Raw genomic sequence first — 11,829 nt, forward strand, 5'->3', positions numbered from 1 at the left:
ATCTGCTTGAGGGTAGATTGGCTCTGCAGAAGGATCTGGACAGGCTGGACAGATGGGCAGAGGCCAATGGTATGAGGTTCAACAAGGCCAAGTGTCGGGTCCTGCACTTGGGTCACAACAACCCCATGCAGCGCTACAGACTGGGGGCGGAGTGGCTCGAAAGCTGCCTGGCAGAAAAAGACCTGGGGGTGTTGGTGGACAACTGGCTGAGCATGAGCCAGCAGTGTGCCCAGGCAGCCAAGAAGGCCAACAGCATCCTGGCCTGCATCAGGAATAGTGTGGTGAGCCGGACTAGGGAAGTAATCATCCCCCTGTACTTGGCACTGGTGAGGCCTCACCTCGAGTACTGTGTTCAGTTTTGGGCCCCTCACTACAAGAAGGACATTGAGGTGTTGGAGCGTGTCCAGAGAAGGGCTACAAAGCTGGTGAAGGGTCTGGAGGACAAACCTTATGAGGAACGACTGAGGGATCTGGGGTTGTTTAGCCTGGAGAAGAGGAGGCTGAGGGGAGAGCTTATCACCCTCTACAACTACCTGAAAGGAGGTTTTAGAGAGATGGGAGCTGACCTCTTCTCCCTGGCGACAAGTGATAGGACAAGAGGAAATGGGTTCAAGTTATGTCAGGGCAGGTTTAGATTAGATGTTAGGAAGCATTTTTTCACTGAAAGGGTTATTAAACATTGGAATAAGCTGCCCAGAGAGGTGGTGGATTCACCATCCCTGGAGGTGTTTAAGAAAAGGGTAGATGAGCTGCTTAGGGACATGGTTTAGGAGTGGTGGTGTTTTTATCAGGGTAGGTTAATGGTTGGACTTGATGATCTTAAAGGTCCCTTCCAACCTCACTGATTCTATGATTCTATGATTCTATCCTGCCCAGGCTGCTGGCCAGCTTCCTAACCAGGGACAGAACCATTTCTGCTCAAGGCTGCATGACGCAGTTCTTTTTCTTTGGCTGTTTTGCAGGTGCCGAGTGCTATCTGCTGGCCACCATGTCCTATGATCGGTACTTGGCCATATGTCAACCCCTGCTCTATGCAAGCCTCATGAACTGGAAGCTCTGTCTCCAGCTGGCGGCTGGGTCCTGGCTAGCAGGATTACTGATGTCTACCATAGTCACTGGACAATTTTCCAAGTTACACTTCTGTGGTCCCAATGCAATTGATCACTTCTTCTGTGATTTTGCCCCGTTGCTAGAGCTCGCCTGCAGTGACACCACTGTGCTTAGACTGGTGACTTTCATAATCTGTTTTCTGGATGTAGTCGTCCCGTTTGTAGTCACTTTGGTATCCTACATCTGCATCATAGCTGCAATCCTGAGGATCCCCACCACCATGGGGAGGCAGAAGGCCTTCTCCACCTGCTCCTCTCACCTCATGGTGGTCACTGTTTTCTATGGCACCCTCGTCGTTGTCTATATGATACCCAGGACAGCCTCACTGAGGCAGCTCAATCAAGTGCTCTCCTTGTTCTACACCATCCTCACGCCCATGGTCAATCCTCTCCTCTACAGCCTGCGGAACAGGGAGGTCAAGGGGGCTCTAGGAAATGCACTCAGAAAAACTGTGGCCTGCGTCGAGAGCTCATACTAGTTGAGATCCACCAGGAAGACACAGGTTGTGGGTCTCCTTTGACCAAGCATGGACAATTCGTAAGTGCATATTTTGTGTCCCAGGTCTATCTTTAGAAGTGCAGAATCTGTGGACTGGTTGTGGAATGAGAAGTGGGAGAGGGGAATTTGTGTCTTAAAGAAATACAGGTCTGGTGTTGAAGAGTGTCAAATCTTCCCTGGCTTGCTTCCTTCTTTAAAGTAAACACGATTGTGATCCTGCAGGTGGGAGCTGTGAAATGCCACACCTGCCCAGGAGTGGGAGAAAACTTACGCTAAACATGCTGTTTCCTCTTCCGTTACCCAGCCAAGCTGAGGGCTGCCATTCTTGCATGCCTGGGACTCCTCAGGGCACCTCCCTATTGGCAGTGAGAAGTGGGCAGCTGAATCAAGCCCCGCTAGTGGACACGTCTAAATTCCAGTAGATGCATGCCAGCCCTCGTGTTCTCTGGGCTTCCTAGCAGAGGACAACTGTGAAAGCTAGTCTGACAGGGTCACACACCTCCCCCCGCCAACTCCGCCCCCCCTCCCCCCCCGAAAAGAAAAACCAAGATCCATCTTCAGAAGAAAGGCAAACAAGCTGGGTCTTGGCTTCCCAATGTTTGAACACAGCAATCATCATTTTCCCCCTTCTTTCCTCCTCCTAATCTGCCTCCCCCTCTCCAACCCTCCTCTCCCAATGTCTTTACTTTTTTGTTTCCCACTGGCTGACTGAGGTATGGCAAACTCAGTCCTCCTGTTTTCTTCTTTCTTGCACAAGAGAACAAGGTCAGCTCATGAGGCATGACTGAGTACACACACCCCCAGCAGCGGGCATGCCCCATTTCCTGCCCTGAGGCATGCACACAAGATGGAAATGTCTCCATCATCCCTGATTTGCGCAAGGGCCTTCGGCCCTGACATACTGCCACAACACGCTTATTCCTCCTCCAAGCACAGACGAAAATTCCTTCCCACTTCCAGGCTCAAATCACAGTTGCAAGAATTTGCTGCCCTTCAGAAGAGGCCTTGAGCTTCTTGGATCTTCTTGGTGCTCATGGCAATGTTCTTGGCTGCCTCCAGGGTTGATGGGCTTCTTGTCTATAGCAAGGACATTATGACAAACTTTTAGGAAATGTTTGCTTTTCTGTCATTCCGACATGTAGAAAGAGTAGACATAGAAAAGAGTGAAATACACGGAAACGGATGCTGAGCTAAGGGACAGTAAGAACCAGGTGAGATACCCCCATAGCTGTGGCTTCCTGGCAAGAAGTCCATCATGCAAAGGGGCTCCAGCCTCTGCCGCTCTGGAGTGGGGAATCAGCAGTGTCCATGCCACCTGGGGACACATACAGTGACTTTTGAAAGACCACCCTTCCTCTGAACTGCGTTGGATTTGTTCTTGAGGATGGGGTATCACGGCTCACGCTGCAAATACTGATTTCACTGGCACTGCCCAGAGCGGCTGTCCAAGATGCAAACTGCTGCATTTAGATTTAGGCAAATTAATGTTTGTGGGTGGGTTTGGATTGTTTTTTTGTGATTGGTGGGGCTTTTGTTTGTTTAGTTTTGGGGGAGGGTGTTACTTTTTTTAGATACTGATAGGGAACTCACACAACCGCCTGAAGGATTGTTGGAGGATTACTGACAGAAGGCCCCGCATTTCTTGCATCTCAAGACATGAGATGCCAGAGGCCAAGGGAAAGATGTTTTGGGCACTACCTTGGGATTTGGGGAACAGATACTCGCTCCCCTCTCGCAACACCCTGCTCTCCTCAGTGAGGGCTGTGAGAAACTCTGCCAACCAGGTCTGAACTCACATTTGTCTCAGGTAACTTATGTCTAACTGCAGCCAATGTGGTCCAGCCAGCTCAGGATTTGAGTTTCCATTGGAGGACAAATCATTTCAATTCACACTTCTTTTCCATCTTCACTCTGACACTGAATGTTGTGTGACACAACTGTCCTGGCTCTCCGGGCAGGATGGGCAAAAGTTTGATACCTGAACGGGAACTTTTGCCCTTGCTGGAAATAGGAACGCAGCAGGCTCGAGCCAAGAGACCCAAGAAACAAAACTTCCCATAGGGACAACTAATGAAAACTTCCCACAGGTTGTGGGACCTTCTCTTTACTGACAGAGAATTAGTGAGTCTGGAAAATACAGCTTCACCTATTTTTCCCTTTCTTTGTAACTTGGCTCTCAGAATTTATGTAGAATAGAATCATGGAATCATAGAATCATGGAATCATAGAATCATAAAATCGTGGAATCGTTTAGGTTGGAAGGGACCTTTAGGATCATCAACTCCAACTGTTAACCAAGTCCACCACTAAACCATGTCCCTCAGCACCACCCCTACATGTCTTTTCAATACCTCCAGGGATGGTGACTCAACCCCTTCCCGGGTAGCCTGGTCCGATGCTTGATAACCCTCTCAGTCAAGACGTTTTTCCTAATGTCTAATCTAAATCTCCCCCAGTGCAACTCAAGCCCAATTCCTCTTGTCCTATCGCTTGCTACTTGGTAGAAGAGACCAAGCCCCACCTCTCTACAACCTCCTTTCAGGTAGCTGTAGAGAGCAATAAGGTCTCCCCTCAGCCTGCTTTTCTCCAGGTTAAAAACCCCCAGTTCCTTCAGACACTTTGAATCTGCTTTGCCACTTTGAAACTGTCTCTGAAAAACTAGCTCAGGATACATTTTTTATATTTGATTGAGCCCCAATTAATGTGCTGCATTTAAGTGAGTTTCCATACCTGGAGCAGCTTTGCACAATGTCTGCTCAAAGAGGAGAAATAGCTCAGCCTGCAGTTGGAAATGGGTGAAGCTGGGGGCAATAAATATGTTGCTTCAGATAATATTTGGTATGCATAAAATACAAAAAGGTTGTGAAGGTGAATGGGCAGGAAAGAAACGGAAAACTGGTCACCCAGTGGAGCTCTGCAAGAGGAGGATGGAGCTGTACATAACATGAGGCCATATAAGTGGGATCAGCATGAAGAGAAGACAACTTTTGTAGGGAAGATGTTGCAAGGGAGTACCTTGACTTCACCCAACTGCAAAACTGAGTTTGGGCATAGGGCAGAAGTGACGGACAGAGTTGTCCTGGGTTAAAAGACCTTCTCTGAGAGAAGGCTTGTGGGATTTTAGTTGGAGAGATTTGAGGCAGTCCTTTCAAGATCTAAGGTGGCTGAGCTTTGGAAAGAAGGAAGAATCAGGATGCATCTGAAGGATAGTTTGGAATTAGTTGTACTATATTTTCTCTCTCCTATAATGTAAAGATTACAATAGTGTCCTTAAGTCATCCATGCTCCATATCTTTGTTCCCTCCTTTTATGAAGAGAGGGAGGTGGAATAGGGGAGTAGTTTCTCAGGCCGACGGACAGATCCCCGGTTAGTGAAAAGGCACAAAGGCAGGCAAATCGGTGATCACACCAGAAGATTACCTGTGTTTCCATTCTCGGAAGTCCGAGCTGTGCAGCAGAGAGCTCAGAGCTGCCTTCATCTGCCCCGCATTCCAGCATGGAAAATGAAACTAATCTAGTCCAAAAGTTGGGTTTGATTCTCTTCACATCCTAAAGCACCACATGGGGCCGGAGACAGGCAGGACACTGAAAGAGGAATCACACTTCCCCACTTCCCTGGACAAAATCTTAGGTGCTTGTGGGAATCTCAGGAGGCATGGCATACCGATTTCTGGGTTCAACGAGCTGGTCAAATGCCTTGTCCCCGTGTCTGTAATGGTGGCTTCGATGTTGGGCTCTCGTGTGCAGAGTCTGCACAGGGACGCTGCTGTGTCTTGAGCAACCTGCTCGACCTCAGAGCTAGCCCTGCTTGGAACTAAAGGTCGATGTAGAGACCCACTGATCACAGGACAGTTCCACCCTGAATTGTCCCATGAGCATCTGCTGTAGCCACCCTCACATCCAGGCTCAGGGAAGGGCTGTAGGGAAAGGGTCTGTTGGGGTCTCTGGTCCAGCCTCCCACCAAAGGGTGGGAAATCGCCAACCTCAGACTCTGGTCAGCTGTGACTGTGGAGCTGAAACCTGAAAACCTCCAAACATGGAGATCAAAGATCCTCTGGGAGGGTCCCGCTGCGGTGCAGCACCACCCTCCTACTCAGTTTTCACTCTTATGTCCTCCAGGTCATTATAAACATTTCAAACAGGGCATATTACGATATCGACCCCTGCAGAACCCTACTGGAGAGATACCTCCAGGCACAGTACCATGCAGGAACCACGTGCCTCCAAGCCCAGCAGTTCAGCTGTTTTTTTACCCACCTGCTTATCTACCCATGCAGATTCTACTGTCCTCAGAAACAAGGTGGGGGTGATGCTGAATGCCCTTCTGACTTCCCAGTAAAAGTTACCGCTCTCTCTGCCCAGCAATCCTGTCCTTTCAGCACAGAAAGCAAAGAGGATGGCCAGGTGCGATCTGCTTTGGGTAAAACCCGTCACCTTCTGTTTCAAACACACAAGAAGTCCCTGAGTGGACATGCTCTGGGGCACAGCCTTCAGCTCCCCTGCTAATCCTTTGGGGCATGCACTTTTTGGGCGCTGCCAGTGAGCAGACAATACCCCCAGTCTCCGTGATCTTCCAAATCACAGAGTGACCACTGTGACACTGGCTGCCCCCTCAGCTCCCTCAGCTTCCGCCCCTCCTGTCCATAGACTGGTAAGGATTGTGTTTGCTCGAGGACTTGACCCCAGCCGTTGCTGGTGGTTCTCCTGCAGGTTCCATCCTTGAGCCCGAGGCCTGGGAGACCTTGCTGGGGCAGACTGAGGCAAAAAGGACATGGGGTATTTCAGATCTATCAGCACCAGTTCTTATGAAACTCAGCAGTGGCCACACAGTGGCTTTGTTTCTCCTTGAACTGTTCCTGAAGGAGTAAACACTCATTCTGGTGCCCTTGAATTGCCTTTCGGGGTTAGATTGAATTGTGCTCTGGACTATAGCAGAGCTTGGAGGAGGCTGTCCTTGAAGACCAGCTGGAATGAGCTCTGCCACCATGTCACAGCTCTGTCTACCACAGGAACGGCTCCAGCTTGTCCTGTCTGTGCCCCTGGCTGAGATCATTGCTGCACGTTTGTGCTGAAGCCCCCCAGCTGTGGCACCAGGCAAGCGGTGACTTGCCATAAGGAATCCTGGTGTGCAAAGCCCTGTGTGTGCTATTGATGGGACAAGAAGAGGGGTTACTCATGGCCAGCTCTTCTTCTGCTGGGAGAAAGGACACAGCTGGAAGTAAGTGTCTCTGCCCAGCTGAGGGAGGGAACATCAGGGATTGCATCAGGCTGTTTTCCAGCGGGTTCCCCTGGAGCCCCAGGGACACCTCCAGGGAGCCCAGAGGGGACAGAGAGAGTGCCACCGTGGGCTGGTCCTCTGCTGCTGAGCTGGGCCGGGCTGCTGGGATGGAGGAAGCTCCTGGCAAGCGGGCAGCGCTGCAGAGAGACAGCTCTGCCCAGGAGCAACTCCTCTGCACAGCGCAGCAGGGCTGAGGGCACTGTCTGCAGGCAGCGAGGGCAGAGCAGAGTGTTCACCAGGGGAGGCATCTCCACAGCCCTCGGCACAGTAAGTCTCTGGCTGCGGGGCAGTGCAGCTGCAGCTCCTGGCACCATCTACAGCTGGCACCTTCCATGGCTGGGGCAAAGGAGAAGGATGTGCTCCAGAGCAGGGCTTCCCTGCCCCACCGTCAGAGGCACAGGGCACGATGGCTGCCTGCTCCTGGAGACGTCTGCAGGAGGTGACACTGGGTGTGCAGGCAGGGGTGGGCAGGGCTGTCCTTGCCAGCAGGGTCCCTGCCCCCCGGGGGCTGTATGCCGGGGCAGGGGCTCTGCCGCCTGCTAGGGTATGCTCTCAGCCTGCCCGGGGAGCTCCCATGGCGCTGTGTGGAGAAGCTCTGGGTGGAAGGAGTGACCGCCAGTGAGGCAGATTACTTCTGCTTTTGCAAGGGAACTGCAGGGTTGAGGACTGGTCCCAGCTCCAGGTCACCCCAAGGACATTTGCAGAGGGTTCTTTTGAAAAACAATGTCAAGGAACTATTCACCTGCAAGGGAATAAGTCTATGCTGTGACTTTTCTCCTCTTGGTTGGCTGGATGGGCAGGGAGAGATGGGAACGGATTTCTCCACCGTGCACAAGGCTCTGAGACCCCATTTGTTGATAGGACTTGTCTGAGGTTCTCGTTAACCCCTGCACACGAAGATGTCCCTGGGCAGTGCCCTGATGCCAGGAGGGGTCTGCAGGGCAGAGCTGTGCACGCAGCAGGTGTAATGGGGTCTGTGAGCATGAAGAGGGAGGAGATATGGGGAGAGAGAAACAGGTCCTGGCCAAGACAAGCTCCAGGTAAGAGAGTCATGGGCAGGGAGGAAGAGAGCCGGGCTCCCAGAAATGCTGTGGGAAGGGGGATACAGGCATCTCCCTGCCCTCCCCAACAGTGCAGATGCCTTCCCTGGAGCAACCCCTGGTCCCCTCGCTCACACAGCAGAGCCTCTGCCCTTCGTGTCATGCGGGTTTGGTCATGAGTTGCCTTTCCAGCAACCTGACCACCACAGAGGAGATTTGCTCAAGTGTCCGACTGTGTCTCCCTCACCTGCCTGCCCTGGCAGAGGTACTTTGGCATTCCCTCTTCTCCCGTCTGCCCTTGTTCTTACTGTTACACTCCCTGGTGGGGGGGGCTAAGGATTGAAGCGCAGCTGAGACACCAACACTGCACGTACTTTCGTGCACGTATGTCCATGGAGGAAAAGCAGCCAACTTGCATCCTATCTGCCTTTGGCGCTCTTGGAATCACAGTGTATGCGGCTGGAAATGACCTGATCGTGCCTTCAGGATAAGCAAATTTAAGATAAGTGATTCCTTCTTTGAGGGGTCCTGCTGGGCTGCAGGCTGCCCTCCAGAAGGACACAGTTCTCCCACGGCATCTCTGTGTTATCTAGCAGTCCCACAGAGAAGACATCGTGGTGCTAAAGCCATGGAAACGCTGCTGGGCAGCTGTCTGTGGGCAGCTGTAATGAGCCCTCTGTGTCCCTGGCTGGGAGGGCAGAGCTGAGGTCTTCCTCAGGTACGATTAGAGGGGCTGAGGGCTTTAGAGAGATGCACTTGGAAGGCGCATTCCTCTGCTCTCACCAGTGCCACAGAATCGTAGACTCCTAGAATGGTGTGGTTGGAAGGGGCCTTTACGGGTCACCTAGTCAACCCCCTGCAATGACAGCCCGTTTGTGTCTCAGGACCCACAAGGCGCAGCAGGATTTCTGTCTTAAAAACACTCCTAAGGTGTGTTGGGGCAACTAAAACAGTACGAACACAACAACATCCCCACAGCTCTGCTCTGCAGTCGGGTGCATTAGGAGCCACAATGCTGAACAGCTCTTTGCTATCAAAAGTGGATTTAATCTGAGATCACCCCAAGTTCCTATTTTCCTTTTGCTGTAGGACAGGTCTGAGTCCTGCAGAGCCAACAGCAGAACCTCCTGTTCTCTGGGGCACCCTCAGACAGCACCAATCTCAGCTCACAAAAGGTCTTCCTGGAAAGGTAAAAGTGGTTTGGGGGTGTTTTATGAGAAATTGAATAGATTATACTCAGAGAATTCCAGCTCTGGAGCCCCAAACAAAAGAAGGGCATGGACCTGTTGGAGTGGGTCCAGAGGATGGCCACAAAGATGATCAGAGGGCTGGAGGCCCTCTCCTATTAGGACAGGTTGGGAGAGTTAGAGTTTCTCAGCCTGGAGAAGAGAAGGCACCAGGGAGAACTTATTGTGGCCCTCCAGTAACTAAAGGGGCTACAGGAGAGCTGGGGAAGGACATTTTACAAGGGCATGTAGAGATAGGCTGAGGGGGAATGGCTTTCAACTGGAAGAAGGTAGATTTATATTAGGAAGAAATTTTTCACTTTTATGGTGTTAAGGCACTGGAATAGGTGTCCCAAAGAAGTTGCGGAAGCTCCAACCCTGGAGGTGTTCAAGGCCAGGCTGGATGGAGCTTTGAGCAACCTGGTGTGGTTGGAGGTGTCCCTGCCCATGGCAAGGGGGTTGGAACTCAGTGATCTTCAAGGTCCCTTCCAACCTAAACCATTCTATGATTCTATGAATTCTACCCTAACTTGTCACTGTCTTTACATTTTGAAAAGGTCCCTGTGCCCAGAAGAAGAAAATGCCCAATGGCAGCTCCATCACCCACTTCCTCCTCCTGGCATTTGCAGACACACGGGAGCTGCAGCTCTTGACCTTTGGGCTCTTCCTGGGCATCTACCTGGCTGCCCTCCTGGGAAACGGCCTCATCATCACCACCATCGCCTGCGACCACCACCTCCACACCCCCATGTACTGCTTCCTCCTCAACCTCTCTGTTCTGGACCTGGGCTGTATCTCCACCACTCTCCCCAAAACCATGGGCAATTCCCGCTGGAACAACAGGGCCATCTCCTATGCAGAATGTGCTGTCCAGGTATTTTTCTTTTTCTTTTTTATTTCAACTGAGTATTTTCTCCTCACCGTCATGGCCTATGACCTCTACGTTGCCATCTGCCAACCCCTGCAGTACGGGACCCTCCTGGGCAGCAGAGCTTGTGTCCACATGGCAGCAGCTGCCTGGGGCAGTGGGTTCCTCAATGCTGTGCTGCACACGGCCAATACATTTTCACTGCCCCTCTGCCAGGGCAATGCCCTGCACCAGTTCTTCTGTGAAATCCCCCACATCCTCAAGCTCTCCTGCTCACACTCCTACCTCAGGGAAGTTGGACTTATTGTAGTTAGTGTCTGTTTAGCATTGGGGTGTTTTGTTTTCATTGTGCTGTCCTATGTGCAGATTTTGAGGGCGGTGCTGAGGATCCCCTCTGAGCAGGGACGGCACAAAGCCTTTTCCACATGCTTCCCTCACCTGGCCGTGGTCTCCCTCTTTATCAGCACTGGAGTGTTTGCCCACCTGAAGCCCCCCTCCATCTCCTCCCCATCTCTGGACCTGGTTGTGTCATTTCTGTACTCGGTGGTGCCTCCAGCAATGAACCCCTTCATCTACAGCATGAGGAACCAGGAGCTCAAGGATGCCCTATGGAAACAGGCCCAATGGACACTGTTTCGCTGACAATAACCTGCTGCCCCTTCCATGCACATTGCCCAAGGTTTATCTTAGACTGTGAGTCTGCTTTTTTCTCTCGTGATAATCCTGCTTATAGATAATTTTCTGAGTTTATGCTGCTTGTCCTGAGGCTTGATCCTACTGTGTCTGACCCTTGCACAACACTGTGTCAGGTGTGGCCTTACAGATAACAGCTCTTCAATAAAAGGGCATCTCCCAAGTGCCGTGCCTGAAGGATGGGCTGTTCCTCCAAAGTTCCTTCCAAGAACATGTTCAAGGAATCAATATTTTAATGAATCTCTTCTCCTTGTGTTTTCAATGTTTCTGGAGCTAAGCTCATGGTACAATTGGTTTCCACTTCACCAAATATTCTGGATTTAAAAGCGCTCTTCTTAGTAGCCAATAGAAGGGGAGACGGTCCATGAGCTCCCATTATCTCCTCAGTCTTCTTCATGTATGACAGGACTGATGGCATATACTGGACGTTCTGGAAATGTATCTCAGGCAGGAAGAGAGGCGGGATTAGGGACTCAACACTTGCCCTTGAGATGGAACGGATGGAGACTCTGAAGGTGAAACACCCTCAAAGTTGAAATCCACTAATATAAAGCACTGAATCAATGTGTCCACGCACAAGGACGCTGCAGTGCCGAGGGAGTCAGCAGGGCCTCATCAGGCACAGGGAGGGGAGAGTGGGGAGACGCAGGAGGTGCCTGAGGGAACCCCAGGGCCAGGACTGCTGTGCTGTCCTGGGGCGTGGGGCTGACTGGGGAGAGAAGGGGGCAAATTCAGTCAGGGCTGAGGATGAGGCACAATATGAATTCCGGAGAGGCAGAGAGTGACCAGCCTCTTTTTCCTCATTTCCTCGGTACCAGCACGAGCCTCGGGGCTGATGGGCAGGCTGACCTCCTTGTCTGACCCCCAGGAGCTGCTGCACCCTTGGGAGGAGCTGGGGCTGTGCGGTGAGTGCCCAGAGCTCTGCATCAGCCTGCGGCGGGCAGTGCTGTGGGGCCAGCCCAGACTGGGCTGCTGGGCTGGGCTGTCCTGGGGAGAGGGCAGGGGAGGTGGGCAGAGCTGGGGAGGGCTTGGGAGTGCTGGGAAGTGCCTGGGAGAGGACAACGGCAGTGTTAGAGCCTTTCCAGGGAAGACTGAGGCAAAGAATTCATTGAGTAT

General features: G+C 51.8%; 1 protein-coding gene across 1 annotated transcript; it reads left to right on the top strand.

Annotated features, from left to right (window-relative positions):
* Positions 1–9,732: 9,732 nt before the first annotated feature.
* Positions 9,733–10,662, top strand: LOC309684353 (olfactory receptor 14I1-like; the record flags this gene model as incomplete). The annotated part of the gene is made up of 1 exon (XM_082500281.1): positions 9,733–10,662. The coding sequence occupies one exon, from the start codon at positions 9,733–9,735 to the stop codon at positions 10,660–10,662; it is 930 nt and encodes a 309-aa protein (XP_082356407.1).
* Positions 10,663–11,829: the final 1,167 nt, after the last annotated feature.

Source organism: Vanellus vanellus (assembly GCF_965231255.1).
Source record: "Vanellus vanellus genome assembly, contig: HAP1_SCAFFOLD_53, whole genome shotgun sequence".
Lineage (NCBI taxonomy): Eukaryota > Metazoa > Chordata > Aves > Charadriiformes > Charadriidae > Vanellus > Vanellus vanellus.